This window comes from Ceratosolen solmsi, unplaced genomic scaffold, assembly GCF_000503995.2.
Source record: "Ceratosolen solmsi marchali unplaced genomic scaffold, CerSol_1.0 scaffold57, whole genome shotgun sequence".
In the NCBI taxonomy this organism is placed as follows: domain Eukaryota; kingdom Metazoa; phylum Arthropoda; class Insecta; order Hymenoptera; family Agaonidae; genus Ceratosolen; species Ceratosolen solmsi.
In genome coordinates, this window is record NW_011948427.1 from 5,234,872 (window position 1) to 5,254,012 (window position 19,141).

General features: G+C 24.8%; 1 protein-coding gene across 4 annotated transcripts in view; it reads left to right on the top strand.

Annotated features, from left to right (window-relative positions):
- Nucleotides 1-3,396: 3,396 nt before the first annotated feature.
- Nucleotides 3,397-19,141, top strand: part of LOC105363487 (palmitoyltransferase ZDHHC2) — a 17,098-nt gene continuing 1,353 nt past the window's right edge. The window contains exons 1-7 of one of the 4 annotated variants that reach the window (XM_011501203.1): nucleotides 3,397-3,487; nucleotides 3,576-3,696; nucleotides 3,979-4,202; nucleotides 4,322-4,451; nucleotides 5,265-5,391; nucleotides 11,022-11,164; nucleotides 17,926-17,985. In XM_011501203.1, the coding sequence (XP_011499505.1) occupies nucleotides 3,428-3,487; nucleotides 3,576-3,696; nucleotides 3,979-4,202; nucleotides 4,322-4,451; nucleotides 5,265-5,391; nucleotides 11,022-11,164; nucleotides 17,926-17,936 (816 nt within the window). In that variant the 5' untranslated portion in view covers nucleotides 3,397-3,427 and the 3' untranslated portion in view covers nucleotides 17,937-17,985. Of the gene's footprint in view, nucleotides 3,488-3,575; nucleotides 3,697-3,978; nucleotides 4,203-4,321; nucleotides 4,452-5,264; nucleotides 5,392-7,089; nucleotides 7,177-11,021; nucleotides 11,165-17,925; nucleotides 17,986-19,141 lie in introns of all 4 variants that reach the window. The other 3 variants (XM_011501202.1, XM_011501204.1, XM_011501206.1) reach the window with 3 other exon arrangements.

Consider the following 19,141-nt stretch of genomic DNA (forward strand, 5'->3'; position numbering starts at 1 on the left):
TTTTAGTTCTATTATGTTATATTATGATTTATCATTTTTACTCTTATTATTTTGAAACTTTTTGAAATTTTATGAATGTAATTTAATCAGATAACTGTTAATTCAATTTTTTATTTTGGCGAATTTAATGTAAATTGAAATTATTGATTAAAATATTAATTTCATTTCTATGAGGTTATCAATATCTGACATTACTTAATAAGAAGTTTTTCAAAATAATTGAATAATTTGAACTTAATTCAAATGTTAAATGTAAAAAAATTGATGGTACAAAAATTATTGTTCATTGTAAATCTTGAAATTGAGTCAGAATTTGTTCGAAAATAAGAAATTCACGGATAATATATTCATTTGAAACATATTAAGTAAATAAGCTAATAAACTTAAATAATCATAATATTAAAAAGACATAACACATCCAAGCGAAAATGGAGACATTTAATCGAACTGTCGTTTATGCATGTCAAATAGTACCGGTAACAATTTTAATAAACCAAAATAAATTACCAAACAGGGATATTATAACACTATATTGACAAAATGTAAATATACGCACTGATGCTCACCAAATATATATATGTTATCAAATTTTTAATTATTTTGTTGTAGTTATTATATATAATTGTAATTGTGGTTTTTTTTTATAAGCACTCATCTTAACTTACGTTCTTACAATAAAAGTTCTTTTAGAAATGTTATTGAAATTATCGAATAGTTTTAAAAAAATCTGGTAGGAAGTTTTGTATATTAAGTTATGTTACAGTATTGTGATAATAAGATGTATTACTTTAATATAAAAATATAAATAAGATCTTATTCGCTTGTTAGTGTTACATCCCCATCAGTAACTTAATTATTATTTGTTCCAAATTTTTAAGTATATACAACAAATATATAATAACGTTAATCGCTTTACTGCCTTTTCATCGAGTAGATGGATAATTAATTAGTAAGGTAAAGTACAAAGGAAATTTGTACATTTATTCATAGGTAGACTATTTAAAATGGTATTTAATTAGATATTCATGTTTAATAAATGCGATGATAAGATGTATATATTTTTATTTTTAAATATATTCATTTATTTCAATAAAAAATATTCCTCCGTCAAATTTTTCATGAACTTTATTCTGAATATTGAAATGTACAGGACTTAATAATTTAATATAATTTTTTTAATTTATATTTATTTATTTGAATAGTTTTACAATTAAAACTTGTAATATTGCTCCTTACATAACATTAAATGTATACAATCTTAATTTACATGATGTATTAAAATACCCAATAATTATATTAGTTTACAAATTTAGGTTCCTTCGTGTTATAAACGTAAACTTTTTCAAACTTACTCACTCCCCATTCTCAATAAATGTTTATGAACTCTAATTCAATATTCAATTAATTAATTTAAATAATTAATAAAGAAATACAATATAAATATATAAATAAATCAATATGTAATTTCTAACTCTTTCACTTACTATAAAATATAATATGCTGCTAATAAGCGATTAGTGTTACTAACGAATATATTTTACGTTAATATATTTTTCAATTTATTGATTAATTATCCTTTTAAGAAAGATTTCTTATGATTTCTAATTCATTATTCGTATACGATGGTATAGTATTTAGTTTTTCTATCATATACTATATATATATATATATATATATATATATATTTCTATTATTTTTATTGAATTTTAATTAAATTTATTACGACTTATTATTCAAAAACGCATTTGCTTAATATTTGAAGAATTAAATTAAATTTGAACATTAAACTATTTTATAAACCCTTTGTATTTTTTGCTTATTTAACATGTAGTCTTAAAATATTTTATCACTTTATATTATCTACTTCCTGAACCGATACTTGCATTGACATATTTTAATAGTAATCTCTGGATTATATATAATTTATTGCCAATAATATAATGCAAAATCTTGTAATTTATAGTACTTTGTACATAATTATTTTTATTCTTTTAATTGGAATTGAAAAATAAGACATTTAATTTCTTGAGAATTTAAGAAATTAATTTCAAAGCTTATAAAGTTTAATTATTAATAAAATGTATTCTAACTCGCATAGTAAATATGTAAAATTAAATTGATTTTCAGCTAAATGACGATCCTGAAGTAATCTTAATTCAATAAAAAACGATGCTAATATTAAGAAAATTTTATTATCGATGTAATTGAGTACTTTATCTTTTATTTCTTTATTTAAAATTGCATATGTATGAGGGATATATATTGGAATATAAATTAAAAATTATTTATTAACCTTTTTATTAATGTAAAATAATTATCTTTGATTATAATGTTATGTTATGGTGTATGTTTCATTTCAAGTTGCTTAATTTTAATATTAATTACTAAAAGTCGTATAAGGAAGTGATATATGCATTGCAATTCAATATATTATATTTATAATAAATAGAATATAATATTCAATTTTCTTCTTCTTCTTCAAAAAAAAAAAAAATCCATTTAATTTTACCGTACTCCAATAAATAATCCATAATTTTGATGATTTGTAGAAACATTTTGTTTGCATTAAATCATAATACACTAGTCATACTGTTAAGATTTTTTATTATAATTGTATTTTATGTCATTACTCGAATCTCGTTAGAGCAAAAAATTATGATGTTATGTTATAAATATTTTTTGCTCATCGAGTAAACAAGTAATTCTTTTTCTACGAATTATTTGGAGTTTCATGGATTTATAATTCAACTTAGCGATCACATTAAGAATCGTTTATTTATATTGTTAGTCTATTTATAATGCTAGCCTAAAAAAATTTAAAAAAAATTTCTAATTAAGTAATGAAACTTAAATGATCATACTGATGTCTATAGAAGCTTATATAATATTAAAATAGTATGTGGGCATTTTATTAATATCTTTATATTTATGTTTGTAATTTATTTAATTTTTTTTTTTTTTACTTTAAATACTGCCTGTAAGTTATATAAAACTTATGTAATTTTGTAATTTTACGAATGTCTTTGGTTACATTTATAAAAATTATACAATGCATGCTTCTTTTAAAACTTGGTTTATACGAGCAAAGAATATTTTTAGTATACATTTTGTTACCTATTTATTATAAATAATTTTATTTATAGCTACATTTTTATAATTTTGTTGTTGAATTTAAAAATCTATGATTTATACGGAACTCAAATTATTTCAAATAATTAAAAAATTATAATTATCAATACAAAGCGTTAGAAAATATTTGTAATATGAATTATTTTTTTATTGATATTTCAGATACGATAGAGAACAATATACAAAAAGGTATTTCTCACAATTTTTCCCAATATCATAATTATCAATATTTATCACTAATTTTAATATTTTTTTTGTAATAGTTTTCTACTTAATATTTTTCCACGTCTTATTTTTGATGTTTTTGTGGTCTTACTGGCAGACGATAATTACGGATTTAGTCAAAGTCCCAGATAAGGTACATTTTATGCTTTTATTAACTTTAACATACAATGCTTTCAAATTTTCATAAAAAGTTTGTTAACCTATATTTGTTACTCTTTTAGTTCAAACTGCCATCTCTAGAATTGGAAAAATTACATCAAGCGGAGAGTGAAGATTCTCACAGACAAATTTTAGAAAGATTTGCTCAAGACTTACCAGTGACAAATCGAACGATCAAAGGGGGTAAGTTGTTTTTAATTTTTTAACTTAATATTAATAATAAATCGATACCTGAGTTACATTAGATTTGTATTTTTTAATATATCCCAAAACTAATATAGCTTATATCGTACATTTTAAAGTTTTAATATTTTTCCTTAATTGCACCTTTAAATGTAATTAGATGAATGTCGCTTGCTTTCTACCTACTTCTTTCAATCTACTTGATTTATTTGAAAGATACTTTACGATACTTCATTAATGAGAAAAGGACAAGGTAGCTGAATAATAATTTTGAATTTACAGAAATACGTTATTGTGAACAATGTCAAATAGTAAAACCCGACAGAGCACATCATTGCAGTGTTTGCCGTACGTGTGTTCTCAAAATGGATCACCATTGCCCCTGGGTGAATAATTGCGTAGGCTTCCACAATTACAAGTTCTTCATGTTATTTTTGGCCTATGCCCTTCTCTACTGTATTTTTGTTGTTGCGACGTCATTGCAATATTTTATTATGTTTTGGAAGGTAAGTGCCATTAATGATATAAATACGTCATATCCACCGACCAACTTATTTTTATGTACCTAGCGTTAAAAGTAAGTTTAGAAATTTTTTTTATATGCATCAAAGAATGTCTTTTCCAGGGTGAATTAGAAGGAATGGATAAATTTCACCTACTCTTCTTATTTTTTGTCGCATTTATGTTTGCCATCAGTCTTAATTCACTCTTCTTCTACCATTGCTACCTCATTTGGCACAACAGGTCAACACTAGGTAAACAATTTAAAAATATACACACGTTTAACTAATTTAGCTTTATGTATGTCGAATGATTTTTAATACTTTTTTCAATTAAATTGCTTGATTATCGGTATGATATGTGTATTGATGTATTTTTATAAAATACCCTAGGTATTTATTATTTATTGCATTTTTAAAGTAATAATGCTATAATCATTATTAATAATAACCTATTGATGTATTTTTCTCTTATTTTTTTTTTTATTTTTTTCTATTAAATTCATTTTTAAATAATGTTTATATCAATCTTTATTATCTGTTGTTTTGTATTTAAAAATAATTTCTCACTACGATTATTACGAACAAACATTGATAAAAGTTTTAAGTAACGAAGCTTAAATTATTAAATTGACTTATTTAATTAATTCTTTAATATAATAATTATGTATAAGCATGTGCATTATTAAATGGTAAATTAAATATATTTTTATTTTTTAACTACGTTGATTGATATCCATAGATTCGATCATTGCTTCAACGTTGGATAATAATTAAATAAATACATTTATAAAATAGGAAAAATATTTACCAAAACATTTATATATTCAAATCAATTATATCAATGCTAATCGGATTAAAAAAAAAAAAAAAAAAAAAAAAATTATTCCCTATATGCCAAGCACTATTAAACTAAATTGTTTCATATATATATATATATATATATATATATTGTTAAAATATTGTCATATTTGTGTATAGGATTTAAAAAACGATATTTCGAAAAATTTTTTATTTCTATAAAGTATTTTATAAACTAAGTACCTCTTGTATATGTGAATATTATAGAGGCATTTCGACCGCCTATGTTCCGTACTGGAAAAGACAAAGATGGTTTCAGTCTTGGAAAGTACAATAACTTTCAAGAAGTCTTCGGTGACAATACTCGATTATGGTTCCTGCCCGTTTTCACTAGGTGAGTTCATAAATTTCATAAAAATAAGTTATGGTAGTGACGTTAGTATTAATAGATAATCAATTTCAAAAAGATAAATTTTTTTTCAAATTATGTTTAATGGCGTTGTAATATTAATACAATTAACTCCTATGACGAGCATTCATTACATTATTTAATTGAATTAAGCCCTATACTTTTTAATTCGTTTTGTAAACATATTTAAAAAAGAAAAAAAAAATTGATTTTCAGAATAATTTTTCTCCATAACATAATAATAAGACATTGGTGTTGTATAAAAAAAAAATTTTCAATGATAAAGGAGTAAAATCATATTCGTTCTTACGTAAAAAATCGTAATCGAATCTTTCGACTGACATTAAATCTGACTACATTTAATTTTAAAATGAAAACTATTGATTTTAACATATTTTACAGAATTTATGAAAAAATAAATTATTTTGCGAATTATTTAAAGCAGTTCACAAATTTGCTAATTATCTCCGCTGGTATTATAATACTAATTAATTCGTAATATTTTTATTTATATATAATCTTATAAATAAATTTTTTGAATGTACTACAATAATAGTTAAATATTTTATAAATGAAACGATAACTCAAGATTATTTTATTTTATTTTTAATTAATTGTTTTATTTTATAATATAAGATAATATATTATTATCTCGAATGCGAGGCGCATGATCTAATGTGGGTCACTAGTCAAATACTTTTTGTGCCGCATGAGGCTTCTTTCATCAAAATATATATATATATATATATATATATATATATATATTTTATTCAAGAATAAAAAGAAATCTCAATTGATGTATGATAACAAAATATTATTAACTCTGAGCCAACTGCACAATACCAGATTTATAGATAATAGATGACTGTGCGTTTCTATACAGTCATTAACAATTAATTTTTATACAGAAATTTCATATCTGTATTATGCATTCGAATTATTGTAATATGTTGCACTATAAATTGCTTGATTATTAATTCAATTATAAATTACTTTTTGCACAATATATCATACTGCACAATTATAATTTATATTTTTTAATTTTATCTATATAGTTTTGTTGTTGCTATGCCCTATTTTTTATATAATACATTTATATAAACGTTAAATCTTTATCTCTTGTGTACCTCTTCTATAAAACTATCGTATACAATTATTTTATAAAACTTACGGCTCTTACAAGTTCTTGGAGCAATCTATAAGCGTCTGAGTGAAGAAGTCATACAACTGATTATAATAACAAAACAAAAAACAAAGAACAACAAAAAACAAAAATAAAAAAAAATATACGATATCAGTATTATGGTTCTGATAAATCGAGATTTAATTAATTAAATTAAGTAATACGACAGTTTGATATTTTAGGGCGGTGGGCAGTGAGGAGGGCGGGAGGGAGAGAGAGAGAGCGGGGGGGGGGCGAGCCTTAAAATATTTGTCATGAAAAAAATTAATTAAATTGCTGGATACAGGCAGGAATGTTGTTGAGTTATACTCTCTATACACAATGAACTAACTTAACGCGTTCTTCGACAACAGATGTACATTTTATTTTTATCTATCTGCACAAGCAATGTTTTTTCGCTTGATATATAAGGTTTTTTAAGTTCCCAAAAGAAGTCAGATTTTAGCAAAGAGAAAAAAAATCTTTTTCAAAGCGGGAGGGTTGCAAACGGTATGTTCTAGTCTTGGAAACGGAGTCGTCTTTCCAGTAAGATCGCAGCACCAAGGTGTTTCCAATTCATACAACTCGATGGGCAGTACTCAGAACAGGTCAGCATTCACTTTCAGACCATAAGTTTCTAAAATCAGTATTAAAATTAAAACTTTTGACCTTACCCTTTCTTTCTTCAAAATTCCAATATTATTTTTACTGTGGAACTCCTTGCAAGTTGATACTTTTTTCTTTATCTGGTTTCCGAGCGCGAATAAGCATCTTTTAAAAGGCACGTCTTTCAATTGGACAATGTTCGATTTAAGCTATTGAGCAACATAACATTCAAGCGGTAAGAATGCAAATTCGTGAATTTATAACTAATCAAGAATCAAAGAAAACTATATGGATATCAGTTGCTAGATAAAAATCTCAATTCTTTAAACTTCGATAGCAGTTATACATAATTATACGTAGTAATGCGTAATCATAATAAATTTTTCGTATTTAAATTTGAAAGTGTGAGAATGTTAATGCTAGTGTCAATGAGATAAGGATTCTCTCGATATTATCAATAAATTCTTTTGGCCTAATGGCTTAATTTTGTGCTTGAACTTAGCAATCCGTGATTTTTTTTTTCATGCTATCAACGGATGAAAGGCATCGAGTTCCAAAGTCAAAAAGTAGAGAATAAATTTAATTAGTTATTGCATGCGCATGTCGCTAATATCACTAGTCGCTAGATATTCGCTCGTTTGGAACTTTAATAACTTTGTCACAAATTTATGTACAATGTTTAATATGTAAAAATGCATGAAATTTTTTACTCGTGCATACATATTGGGAAGTATAGATTAAATATGTAATTACATTCTTATTTCTGTAATTTTTACTCGTATGCGTGTTTGTAGTGTATATATGTGTATATATGTATATGTGCCTAAGAAAAAAATAATCTGCTTTGCTTTTTTTTATAATGCTTTTCATTGATAGTACATAGTTCATGAAAATTCGTTCAATATTATTAATTAATTATATTTTCATTACTCATTTTTTTTTTCTTTTATCTTATAGTAATTAATACATTTTTTTTTTTTTGTATTTGTATATGTATTTTTCATAGTAAAAGCATTTTATACTTTTAATAAGAATTATGTTGTCCCGTATTATCAACGAGTGAGATTATTATTATCTTACGTTACAAATGAAATAAAATATATGTACAAGAATTAATCAATTTACCAGGTACATTGTATTAGGTAGATAAATTAACAGATCAAACAACAGAATTGGAAAGTATTGCGAATATTAGAACCTAAGAATGCCTATAATTCAAATTCTGGTGGCATTAATTGTGTGTGCCTTTTTTCATTACCTTTCGATCGATTAACAATGATTTACTTCATATTTATCAACCTCAGAGGTATTGTGCATTTGGTTCCTTGACAAATTATGTGCTACATATACTCTTGAGTAGCGTAACTGTACAAATCACAACTCCAAATTATAAAATTAATAAACACACGTCTTCCATTTGACTATCATTCGCGAATTGATATTTTATGTAATCGTATAAATTTGATCTATTTTATTCATTTACGAGGATATAGAGTATAGAGTTAGCACCAAATAATCGAAATGAACATATGTTAAAAGATAAATCAATAAGTGCTTATTTAAAATAAATATCTAACACATTATTCATAAGTGTATGTATTATTAATTTTTTAATTTTCTTAATAATAAAATGTGTTCTCTTTCAAATTGAAAATATACGATTTCTTCATTACTTATTAAAATATATTCTTCGATAAAATAAAAAAATAAAAAAAAGAAAAATTTTAAAGTAAATATTTTTTAATAGACAGACTTTACTTATTACGATCGATAAGTTTTATTTATTTATTTATTTATTTATTTATTTATTTATTACTTTATCAATGATATGATTGAACTTTACTTTATAATATTTTTATACCTTTATGATCAAATAGTAAAACTATTTTATTAAAATTATTATGAAAGTTTATTTGAATAAATTTTAAATATAAAATAGTGGAATTAATTAGAATATTAATTAACACTGATATTAATATTATAAATTGTTATAAATTACAAAATAGCATTGATTTGTATACGTATAGCCATGTTTATCTTGTATAATATCTACATTTATTGGCATTATACTTTAATATTAATAGAAATCATTGTTACGTTATTATGTATTGATATATATATATATTAATTAAAAAATATTTTACTTAAAATCGAAAAACAGGCTGAAAGTATTGTGTTAATTAAATTATAATTACACATATTCTTAAATCATAAGTAAATAACTAATTTATATATGCATATGTAAGTTGTGTTTATAAATTAAAGATTTTTTAGTCGATGACGGAATTTTATATGAAAGAATTAAAATGATTAAATAATTCAAAATAATTTAGATTTGTTATGAGACACGTAGATACGATAGTATTACGTATATATGAAAATTATTCACAATTATCAATAATAATGTGTGAAGCATAAAATATTTTAATATTTTAATTATTTTAATGTTGGTATGAATTGAAAATAATTTTGAAAATATCGATGTATGTTAAAAGAGAAGTATTCGTAGAAAATAAAATCTTTTAATTTTTATTTGTATTAAATGTATTACATATAATAATAATAATAAAAAAAAAAAAAACAGTATTTTTAAAGATTTAATTATCAATTTGTATGAAGTGCTAACATTACTCAAGTATTTATTGAATAGATGATTATGTGAATCATTAACGAAAGAATCCAACATAAGAAATATGAGTTTCAAAAACATTAATGGAAAAATATCAATTATTCATTTTACTGGCATATTACAATGATTCAAAAGTAAATTTAAAAACTGCTAAGATTTTCTGTCTTAGATGACAGATAGACGACAATTCTACTTAATTAATTTGCTTAAAAATGAGAAATTCTTTGATGAAAATAGAATGTTGAAAAATATCTAAATCAAATTTTTCCGACAGTGATGCTGTAGATTATATTACTTTGACAGTACGGATATAAATGTTAAATTTTATTAACCAATAATAAAAATGAAACTATAATCGATACATAATATTCGGTATATTTTCAATTACTATGGTAATTTCAATTAAATCGATTATTTTATAATATTTTTATAAGTTACAGTTGTGCGTGCGTTTGCAATGAAAAAATTACATTAAATATTTATGAAAAGACTAATTATTTTTATACTCTCTTATATATATATATTTTTTTTATATTATATTATTATTCATATATCATTTCAATAGTCCCTTTGGAAATATTACGTGATAAATTAAAAATAAACTGATTTGCTAATCAAGTTCAATTTGGCTATTCCATTAGAAATTGACGTATTTCATGAGATATTACGACTTCGGTCTTTCTAATTGAAGATATAAAATTCCTCTTATAGATATAACAGAAGTCGTTAGCGACATTACGGATATATTATATACAAATCTTATGACAACTCGTGATTGTAAATAATCCTTATTTAGCGAAGACCGTTGAATTCTTTCAGGTGAACACTTTCCATCTTAATTAATGCAAATAATTATAGGCTCTTTGTAAATTTTAATATCTACGGAGCGAGCGAACGATGCCATTGTTTCGCAAAGAAATCTTGAGTATATTATGTCATGCTCAAATAAACGTTCACTTATTGCTTACAATAATCACTCGTGGAAGATAATTCCTAGGTTATAAAAGTCCAAATAATCCATAAAATTGAGTACGCGTTGAGAATGCACACTAATCGAAAAGGTATCAATTGACATTCAAGGCGAATAGGTAAAAAGAGCTGTGTCGAGGTACAGTTACGCTGCTGTGAGTCGAGCGCGAAATGAAGGCCGAGAGTGTCGAGAAGGTCGAAACCTCCAGGGCATTATGCCAATGGATACGTTTAACCATGGGTTTGCAGCTTCGGCGACGGTGTGACGTTCCCCGAGAGACAGTGTGACGAGGACCGACATACGCTGCTTAGCGTGGAGACGCAGCGCTGGACAAGCACTGGCGAAGAGACCGAACTCGACTCGCCCTCCCTCATGACCGGTTCACGTGCAGGTATTTGGTAGTAGTCTGACCACCACCCTCGGCCCCACTTGCTCCTCGTAATCCCCCCTCCCCCTCCCCCTCCCCCTCTCCCTCCCCACTCGCTACCACCACTCACGGACCGCACATACGCGCGCGCGCACTTGGCCAAGAGGGATAAAACGCGCGTGCCCGGGTGAGGGAGTGTCAAGAGCAGAGGAGATCTAAGGATTAGCGGTGCAAGGGCCAAACTTTCCAACGTGTCTCTCCTATCAACGCATTTGTGCACTCGCTTAGGTTGGACCTTATTTTTCGAATTTGTTATCGATACGTTGATGCATGTGCTGTTGATGTATATGCGACTACAGACTAGTAATTCAAGCTCACGCGCTTATAATTAATTTGGCATTAGTGCAATCTCTGAGTAATATTGTTTGTACTTGTGTATAAAAGCACTTGTTAATTGATTAAAAGTGCTTCAAGATCTTATGGAATTTTATTTCTACGATTGTCGGATATTGCAATTTTAATAAGTCGCTCGACTCGTTCATATAAAAACGTGCATTTTTTTTTTTTTTTTTTTTTTTTTTTTTTTTTTTTTTTTTTTTTTTTTTTTTTTTACCTTGAAACAAATGAATTCTTACCCCGTGAAACTTTGATTCAGAGTCGATACTCAATTCTTATTAATTAACGGAAAATAATAATCGTCTGATTTTACATAAATATTACTGTAATCATCGAGACATTATAACCTAAGTAGATGCGTCCACGTTTAATATAAGCATTAATTGCTTAATTTCTAATTTGTCGCTTTTTTCATAATTTTATATAGAATGCAATTTTTATACACTCGATTATTTGAATAAGCATTATGTAAAAGTCAATATTTTACTTTAGCGAAATAAAGTTACCGAGCCTCGAGCGCATAGTGAGTGAGAAAATCGCCTTTATCTTCAAATTTTCTGACAGTAGTAAGAAATATAAGTAAATTAATGCGACTGGCTTTAATAATTACTTAAAGTACTGATAAACTAAGAAAATACTAAAGCACCAAGATATTATCAAGACAACAGAATTTTTATTAGATTCTTAATTATTATTGTTATTATTATTATTATTGTTATTATTATAAAATATTACCAAACTAAAGCATTGAAAACATTATGATTTTTGGAGACCGAACTTTTTCGGCATAATTAATAATAGGAAGTTTTTAATTATTATTAAAAGCATCGGTAAACAAAATCCTTTTTACTAATTATTATAATAACGGAACGCGAATGAGCTCCTTGTTATCTCTTGGTAAAGATATCTTCATTTACCTCTCTGCAAAACCCAAAGCAATAATGATATCAACTTCATTCATTGACAAACGTTGCAAGTTGCAAGCGTATACTTCAAACTCAATTTTCCAAAAATACTTTATCCAAGTTGACTACTACAGTAATTAACTGAAAAGGAATTTTACAATTTATGTTTATAAGTAAATGTTTTTTAAATATAGTAAATACAACATGATTAATTATATTATTTTTTTTTTTTAACAGAAGCAATTCAATTGAAGATACCACAGTTTTTTCTCACTAGATTTAATTTAACCCAATGAACAAAATCGAGAGTACAATTTTCAAATTCACTCAATTTGACGCGCTTAACATTTAAAATAGAACATTCCACAAGTGTAGAAAGAACATTATTATTCATCATTTTCATTTAACTGTAGTTAAATAAAATAATTAACCAACATTGGTATTATTAAGCGGCATAAAATTGAAAGCATCTCTTAATATTATCATACAGAGATGAAAAATGATTTATCAAATTTATCCAAATATAAATATATTTTGGAAAAATAAATGATCTAACTGTCAAATTTACGTAATATAAATAAACAAATATACCTCAATCTTCATGTACTCAGGTTTAGTCTTATAGCGGGTAGATGGTAACAAAATAAATGATTTTTTATTAATTTCTTCATGTTACGGAAATATTGTGTAAGCCTTAGCAAATGTCTTTCAGATTTAAACTAATTTATTATTTATATTGGAAAGTATCAACATATTCTTGTCAAATGAAGAAATTTTCTTTCTCCATAGGCAATTAGTAAAAGAACTAGCCTTACATTTTCTTCAAATTCAAATTAAGAAAAAAAAAAAATAATAATAATTAGGAAAAATATTAATTCTTACAGCTTACTTAAATATATATGGTTTATTGATTAACGAATAGTAAATATAAAAATTTCACGAAAGACGATATAAGTTTAATATGAGAAAAGGGGATAAAAATGTAAAACAACAAGTAGAACTTTAAGTTTTTATGCACTTTTTTGGGACTCATTTAGATTTATAGTTCACCACCCTTGAACGAAACATATGGTCTGACTTTTATATTATTCTTCTAAATCACAAAATAAAATCATGCAAAATAGTAAGGAATAAATTTTTTAATATAATTTAAAAGTTTATGTAATATAATTGTCGCGTATAATCACCAATTTTTCAATTTTTGCCGTGTATATTAAAATTATATTACAATTATTGGAACAATTTTACTCGGTTGATTTTCAGATTTTAATTTAAATATAAATAAACCTATTAACTTGTCATCTTCTTCAATTTATAATTAAATTTTATTAAGAATTTCGGATAGTAATTTTAATTTTAGATTATAAGATTTTTACAATCTTAGATTAAAATCTCAAAATTTCTATTATTTCAATTGTAACTAATATATATATATATATATATATATATATATATATATATATATATATGTATATAATTATTTTTGTCTCATTCAACTTTTGCCTTCGTGATAATCATTATTTAATTTATATAGAAATTATGCAATCTAATCGAAATAATTTAACAGTTTAAGAATTTCACCATGAAAGACACGTGCAATATGCCATATACAATGCACGTAATAATGGAAAACTTCTTCTACAATTAATTTTTTTATTAGTGGTCTTGCAATCTTCCTTGGATTTTATGTTCTACTTATCTTAATACTTTAATCAAAAACTGATTGTACACTTGGGCAGAATATATATATATATATATATATATATATATGTATATATTCAGCAGTAATTTTAGATAATATAAAGTTATTCTTCAATGTATTTTACATATTTCTTCCAGCTCAATTATAGATTTATAATTATTCTTTTCTTCAATGAACATCTCCTAAAAAAGTTCTTCATATTTGAAAAAATGAATACATACATGTTTAATCTTATAATTACATAAGATAGTATAGATATTATATCCTCTACTTTTAAATACTGTATCTACGGGTATTTTCATTTGTTTTTTTTTTTTATCTAATAACTTTTTCCACGCTAAAACCAATCTATGATATCAGTGATTTTAATTTCTATTAAAGTAAGCTCTTAAACTGTAACCATTAGAAAATTACGATGTTCTAGCTAGCAAGGTTGTTAAAAAGATAATAATTTAATAACAAAGTAATTAAGCAGATAGTAATTGAAAATTGAGCGTTGATCATTCTTACAGAGTAGTTGAAGACCAGTGAATGCATGTATATTGCATTTAAAAGATAGTATTTTTTTGCATTCTTTTACGTTTACAAAACAATTATATTATTTTCAATAAGTAAAAAACACTTTACATTCACACAAGCACCTTTTATTAAGCACTATTGATAATTGATTATACAATTTGTATTATAAAATAGATATATTTATTATCGGAAGAAAGTGTCAGAAAGCCACTAGTTCCATATCAATTATAGTAATTACTTACAAGTTTTATAAAATTAATTAATTATTATGAGCAAGTCATAATTCATTCGTCGATAATTGACAGGCACCTGACGTTCTTTAATTAGACAGGAAATAAGTTATATTCAATACTGTATTTGTAAGTTACGAGAATAATATTCGCTTGGTGCTTTCTCAGTTGCGCACGCGCGTGTACAAAAAACAATTTTAACGAAATGGTTTTAAGGAAATAAGGCATTTGTGATATATTTGTTAATATACTTTTCAATTTCTTTATTAGTTTTCATAAATTCCTGATATTATTGTGTCAACGTTATTGAAAAATTTTTATTATGAATTTCGGAAGATTGACAAGTAATATTGTAACTTTGTAATATTGAATTATACTTTTCATTGTAATCATTGTAATCATTGTTCATAGTTTTAATAAGTTTGTCATTGAATTGTATTATCATGTAGCTTAAACTTTTAATGAATTGACTATCGGTTATAAAAAATAGTATTAAAATAATGTTGCGGTATTAAACTCGTAAATGAGGGTGCAGTTAGTGATAAAACAATGGTTTTTGTCTCGGATAACAAACATTTAATCATTAATCAAAATTATTTTAGAGTTGTATAATGTTATGAAAGTAGTAGAAAATTTTTTTTTAAATAAAATATCAATTGAATTATAGTTGTATATTTTTCAAAACCACCATAAAACATTGATTAATTAAAGCTCCAAATGAGCAAAACTATTCGGAATATGCGAAAATTACAGTCGAAAAAAAAAGTCCAACTACAAAGTGCACGTATTATTAAAGTAACGCAATATGTGATAGGCCAACGTTTATTATCTCTTTGATTGTTACTTAATTATTAACATGTATTTACATAAATATAACACGTGCCTCTATATGGTATTTGTACTTACGACGAAAAAGACTCGAGTGATATTATGGAGTTGACTATTGCTAGAATTTTGTCTGAGTATATAAGAAATGTTGAATACATTAATGTAAAGAAAGCTTGTCTAAATAATCTGATTATCTGTAAGTAAGTTCGATTGTTTTTAATCAGTATATTGAATTATTGTTAATATTATTTTCACTTATATCAATGATTGAATATATCCTCAATCGGATGCTGTGATGTGCTTATATTTAATATAAGATTAAATTACGATTTATTGTAATTAAATTAAACAACATTCTTATATTATAGAACAATTTTTATTTATAACTTTAGTTCATTATAAAGGTTGAAGGGGATTGGTTATATGTCGACATAATGATATTTTATTAGTGTGCAATTACTGAATTTACTAAATATATGTACGTAAAATCGCAAATACGTGAAGTAATTATTTCTGTAATATTTTATCATAATATATCAATATCGATAACTATATCGATCCCTTTCTGGAAATACTTACTTCCAACATTTTTTGCGAGCAAATGACAAAACATTTTTCCAGAGTCCAGTCTCGACAAGTAAAATTATATTTATTTTATCTAGTCTTTATGCTTACTGACAATATTGAAACATTGAATTAGCCAATGGAATGTAATTGTTTTACGACTCATAATTATTGAATGCAGTTCAAAACTTTTTATGCGTCGTATATTCGTCAAAGTTATTTTTGTGTATTTTTCTAACGAGGAATTACTGCGTAAATGCGTAAATGCTTATTTCAACGACACAATTTTAACTTAATTATTTATTCGTTATCAAGAAATTTATTCTCTAAATTATAACAGTAGGGAGAAATTGTATAATTTAAAAAAAAAAAAAAAAAAAAAAAAAGGGGTTTTTTTTTTTTTGGGAAAAACTTGTTAGGAAAAATTATTGAATTGATTGCAACTACACTTTATACGAAGTAGACTCAATGTTTCTGTTAACAATTAATATCGTTTTAGTTGTTCTATGAAACTATAATTTAATCACGTTCAAAACTTGAGCAAATTAATGTCAAGATAAATAGAATTTTTAAGCGAGCAATAATGATAACCTTTTGAAGTTTAGGGAATATTATTTTTTGATAAATACAGATGCATTTGTATGAATAAATAAATTTTTTTTTTATAAATATAAATTTTCTAGTTTCTATAATATTTGAATAATAATTAAATGAACCTACAACAAATCTCCTTTGTTCATTTTATAAAATTGCTGTAAATAAATTAATGTCGTTAATGCTAACTAACGAAAAAAAGTTGTAAACTTCAAGAGGTTAGACCGATAATATTACTATAATTGAAATACATAATTACTAAAAATTTATTGTTTTTAAATACCATTTAAAATTGACAATAAGTAGAGAGAAAAGTGAAGCAAATAATGGAATTAACTAAATTATAATAATAATTAATATAAAGAAAATTAAAAAACAATTCTTGTATACATATCTTATAATTTTAAGAAATCGACGACATAAATTATATAGTATTGATTATCATTCCTGCAGACTGTTTTTGTAAGTAAAATAAATGATAAGAAAATATATTTAGAATTTTATTTTTTCATCGCTTGGGTAACGTAACAACTAATATTTGTAAAGGCGTGAAATTTCTTTTCTCTCCCGCCCCACCCCACCCCCTTTTTTTTTTTTTTTTTTTTTTTTTGACATTTTTATTAAATTTTTCTGAATTTAACATTAATTTAATTACTCAATTGAGCAAAAATATGCTTTACTAATAAAAATTACTAACCAATAGAAATTATACAAATGGAGTACGATATTTTTAAATTTAATTTATTTAGAGAAATTTATCTATTGTAATAAGCAAATTTAATTGTAAAAATTGTTTTATAAAAAAATTATGTTACCTTATAATTACATTCAGTTTATTTTTCACTTTATTATTTTATCGCAATTTTGAAATCATTGAAATTATCATTACCTGTTTTAATTAATGTAATGAAGACTTTAAAATACATATATATGGCATTTAAATGGTTTTAAAAATAAAAATGAAACATTGTATTGTTAATGTTATTAAACTTACTTAACATTGGTAGTAAATCAAAGGACATTTTAGTGAAATTATGTGATCTGTAGGTCGCCATTAGACGACATGACTTTGGTACAGGGAGCTACGATATTGGCTCTTGGAACAGGGTAATACTTCTTCTTAATTACTTTATCGACTAACCAAAACAATCTCTATGGTGCGATGTTCATTATCTAATTTTAATCCAACAAATGAGTATTATGTGCTTATGTGTAGCCAACTCTAACGATTGTTTAATTTTTTGTACAGGATATCGGTCAAATGTGTTGCATGTTTAAAAAAAAGATGTACAATTCTCTTATATTAATTGTTTGAATTGATAGGAAATGAGTTCGTTTTGTCATTTGTTACAATAGTAAGTGGATAAATATTTAATCCACATTTTATATGTTATTAATGGCTCATATCCACCACTAACGTAAAATAAAAGTTTCATTTCTAAAAACATAGAATTTAATATTGTATTTGATTTTGAAATATTAAGCATTTCATCTTTTGATCTTTACAATAATAACTTTTAACACTTTCTTTATAATTTATTGGCTTCTGTAATATCAAAATTTCGTAACTGTATGATAGAAAAGCCTTTTTAATATGTTGAAATTCATTTTTATGTATAAATAAGTAGTACGCTAAAATCCATTTTAAGCTTAAGAATAGAAAGCTTTTTAACTATAGATGCAAAAACACAATTGTTTGTAATAATTATATATAAATATATATATATATATATATATATATATTTATTTATTTATTTATTTACGTATATATCACTTTTATATATATATATACTTTATGGCTCACGCATAATAAAAGTGCATAATGCATTAATCGCAACATATCCTTTTTATATTTTAATCAATCTCATCCTTGTGATTCCAATATTGTTTTAATTTATTTTGTAATTTTACTAACAAAGCCATCATATCCATTATTACCCTAAATCATTACAAAATATTTATTCATTTTGTTTGTTTACAATTTTCATTGATTTTTAAATTAAATTTACAGTTTTTTAGATATTATATGAGATTTTATATACACTGTCACGAGTCTTGATCAATAATATTGAAGCAAATAGATCGAAATCGTCATGTTTTTTTATAACTTATAATACAGCTCCTGAAAGTTTAATTTGATCTTACATATGAAATTACATTTATAAATTCGGGCTTGCCTAATAGAGAGAGAGAGAGAGAGAGAGAGAGAGAGAGAGAGAGAGAGAGAGAGAGAGAGAGAGAGAGCATCGTTTATATATATTTA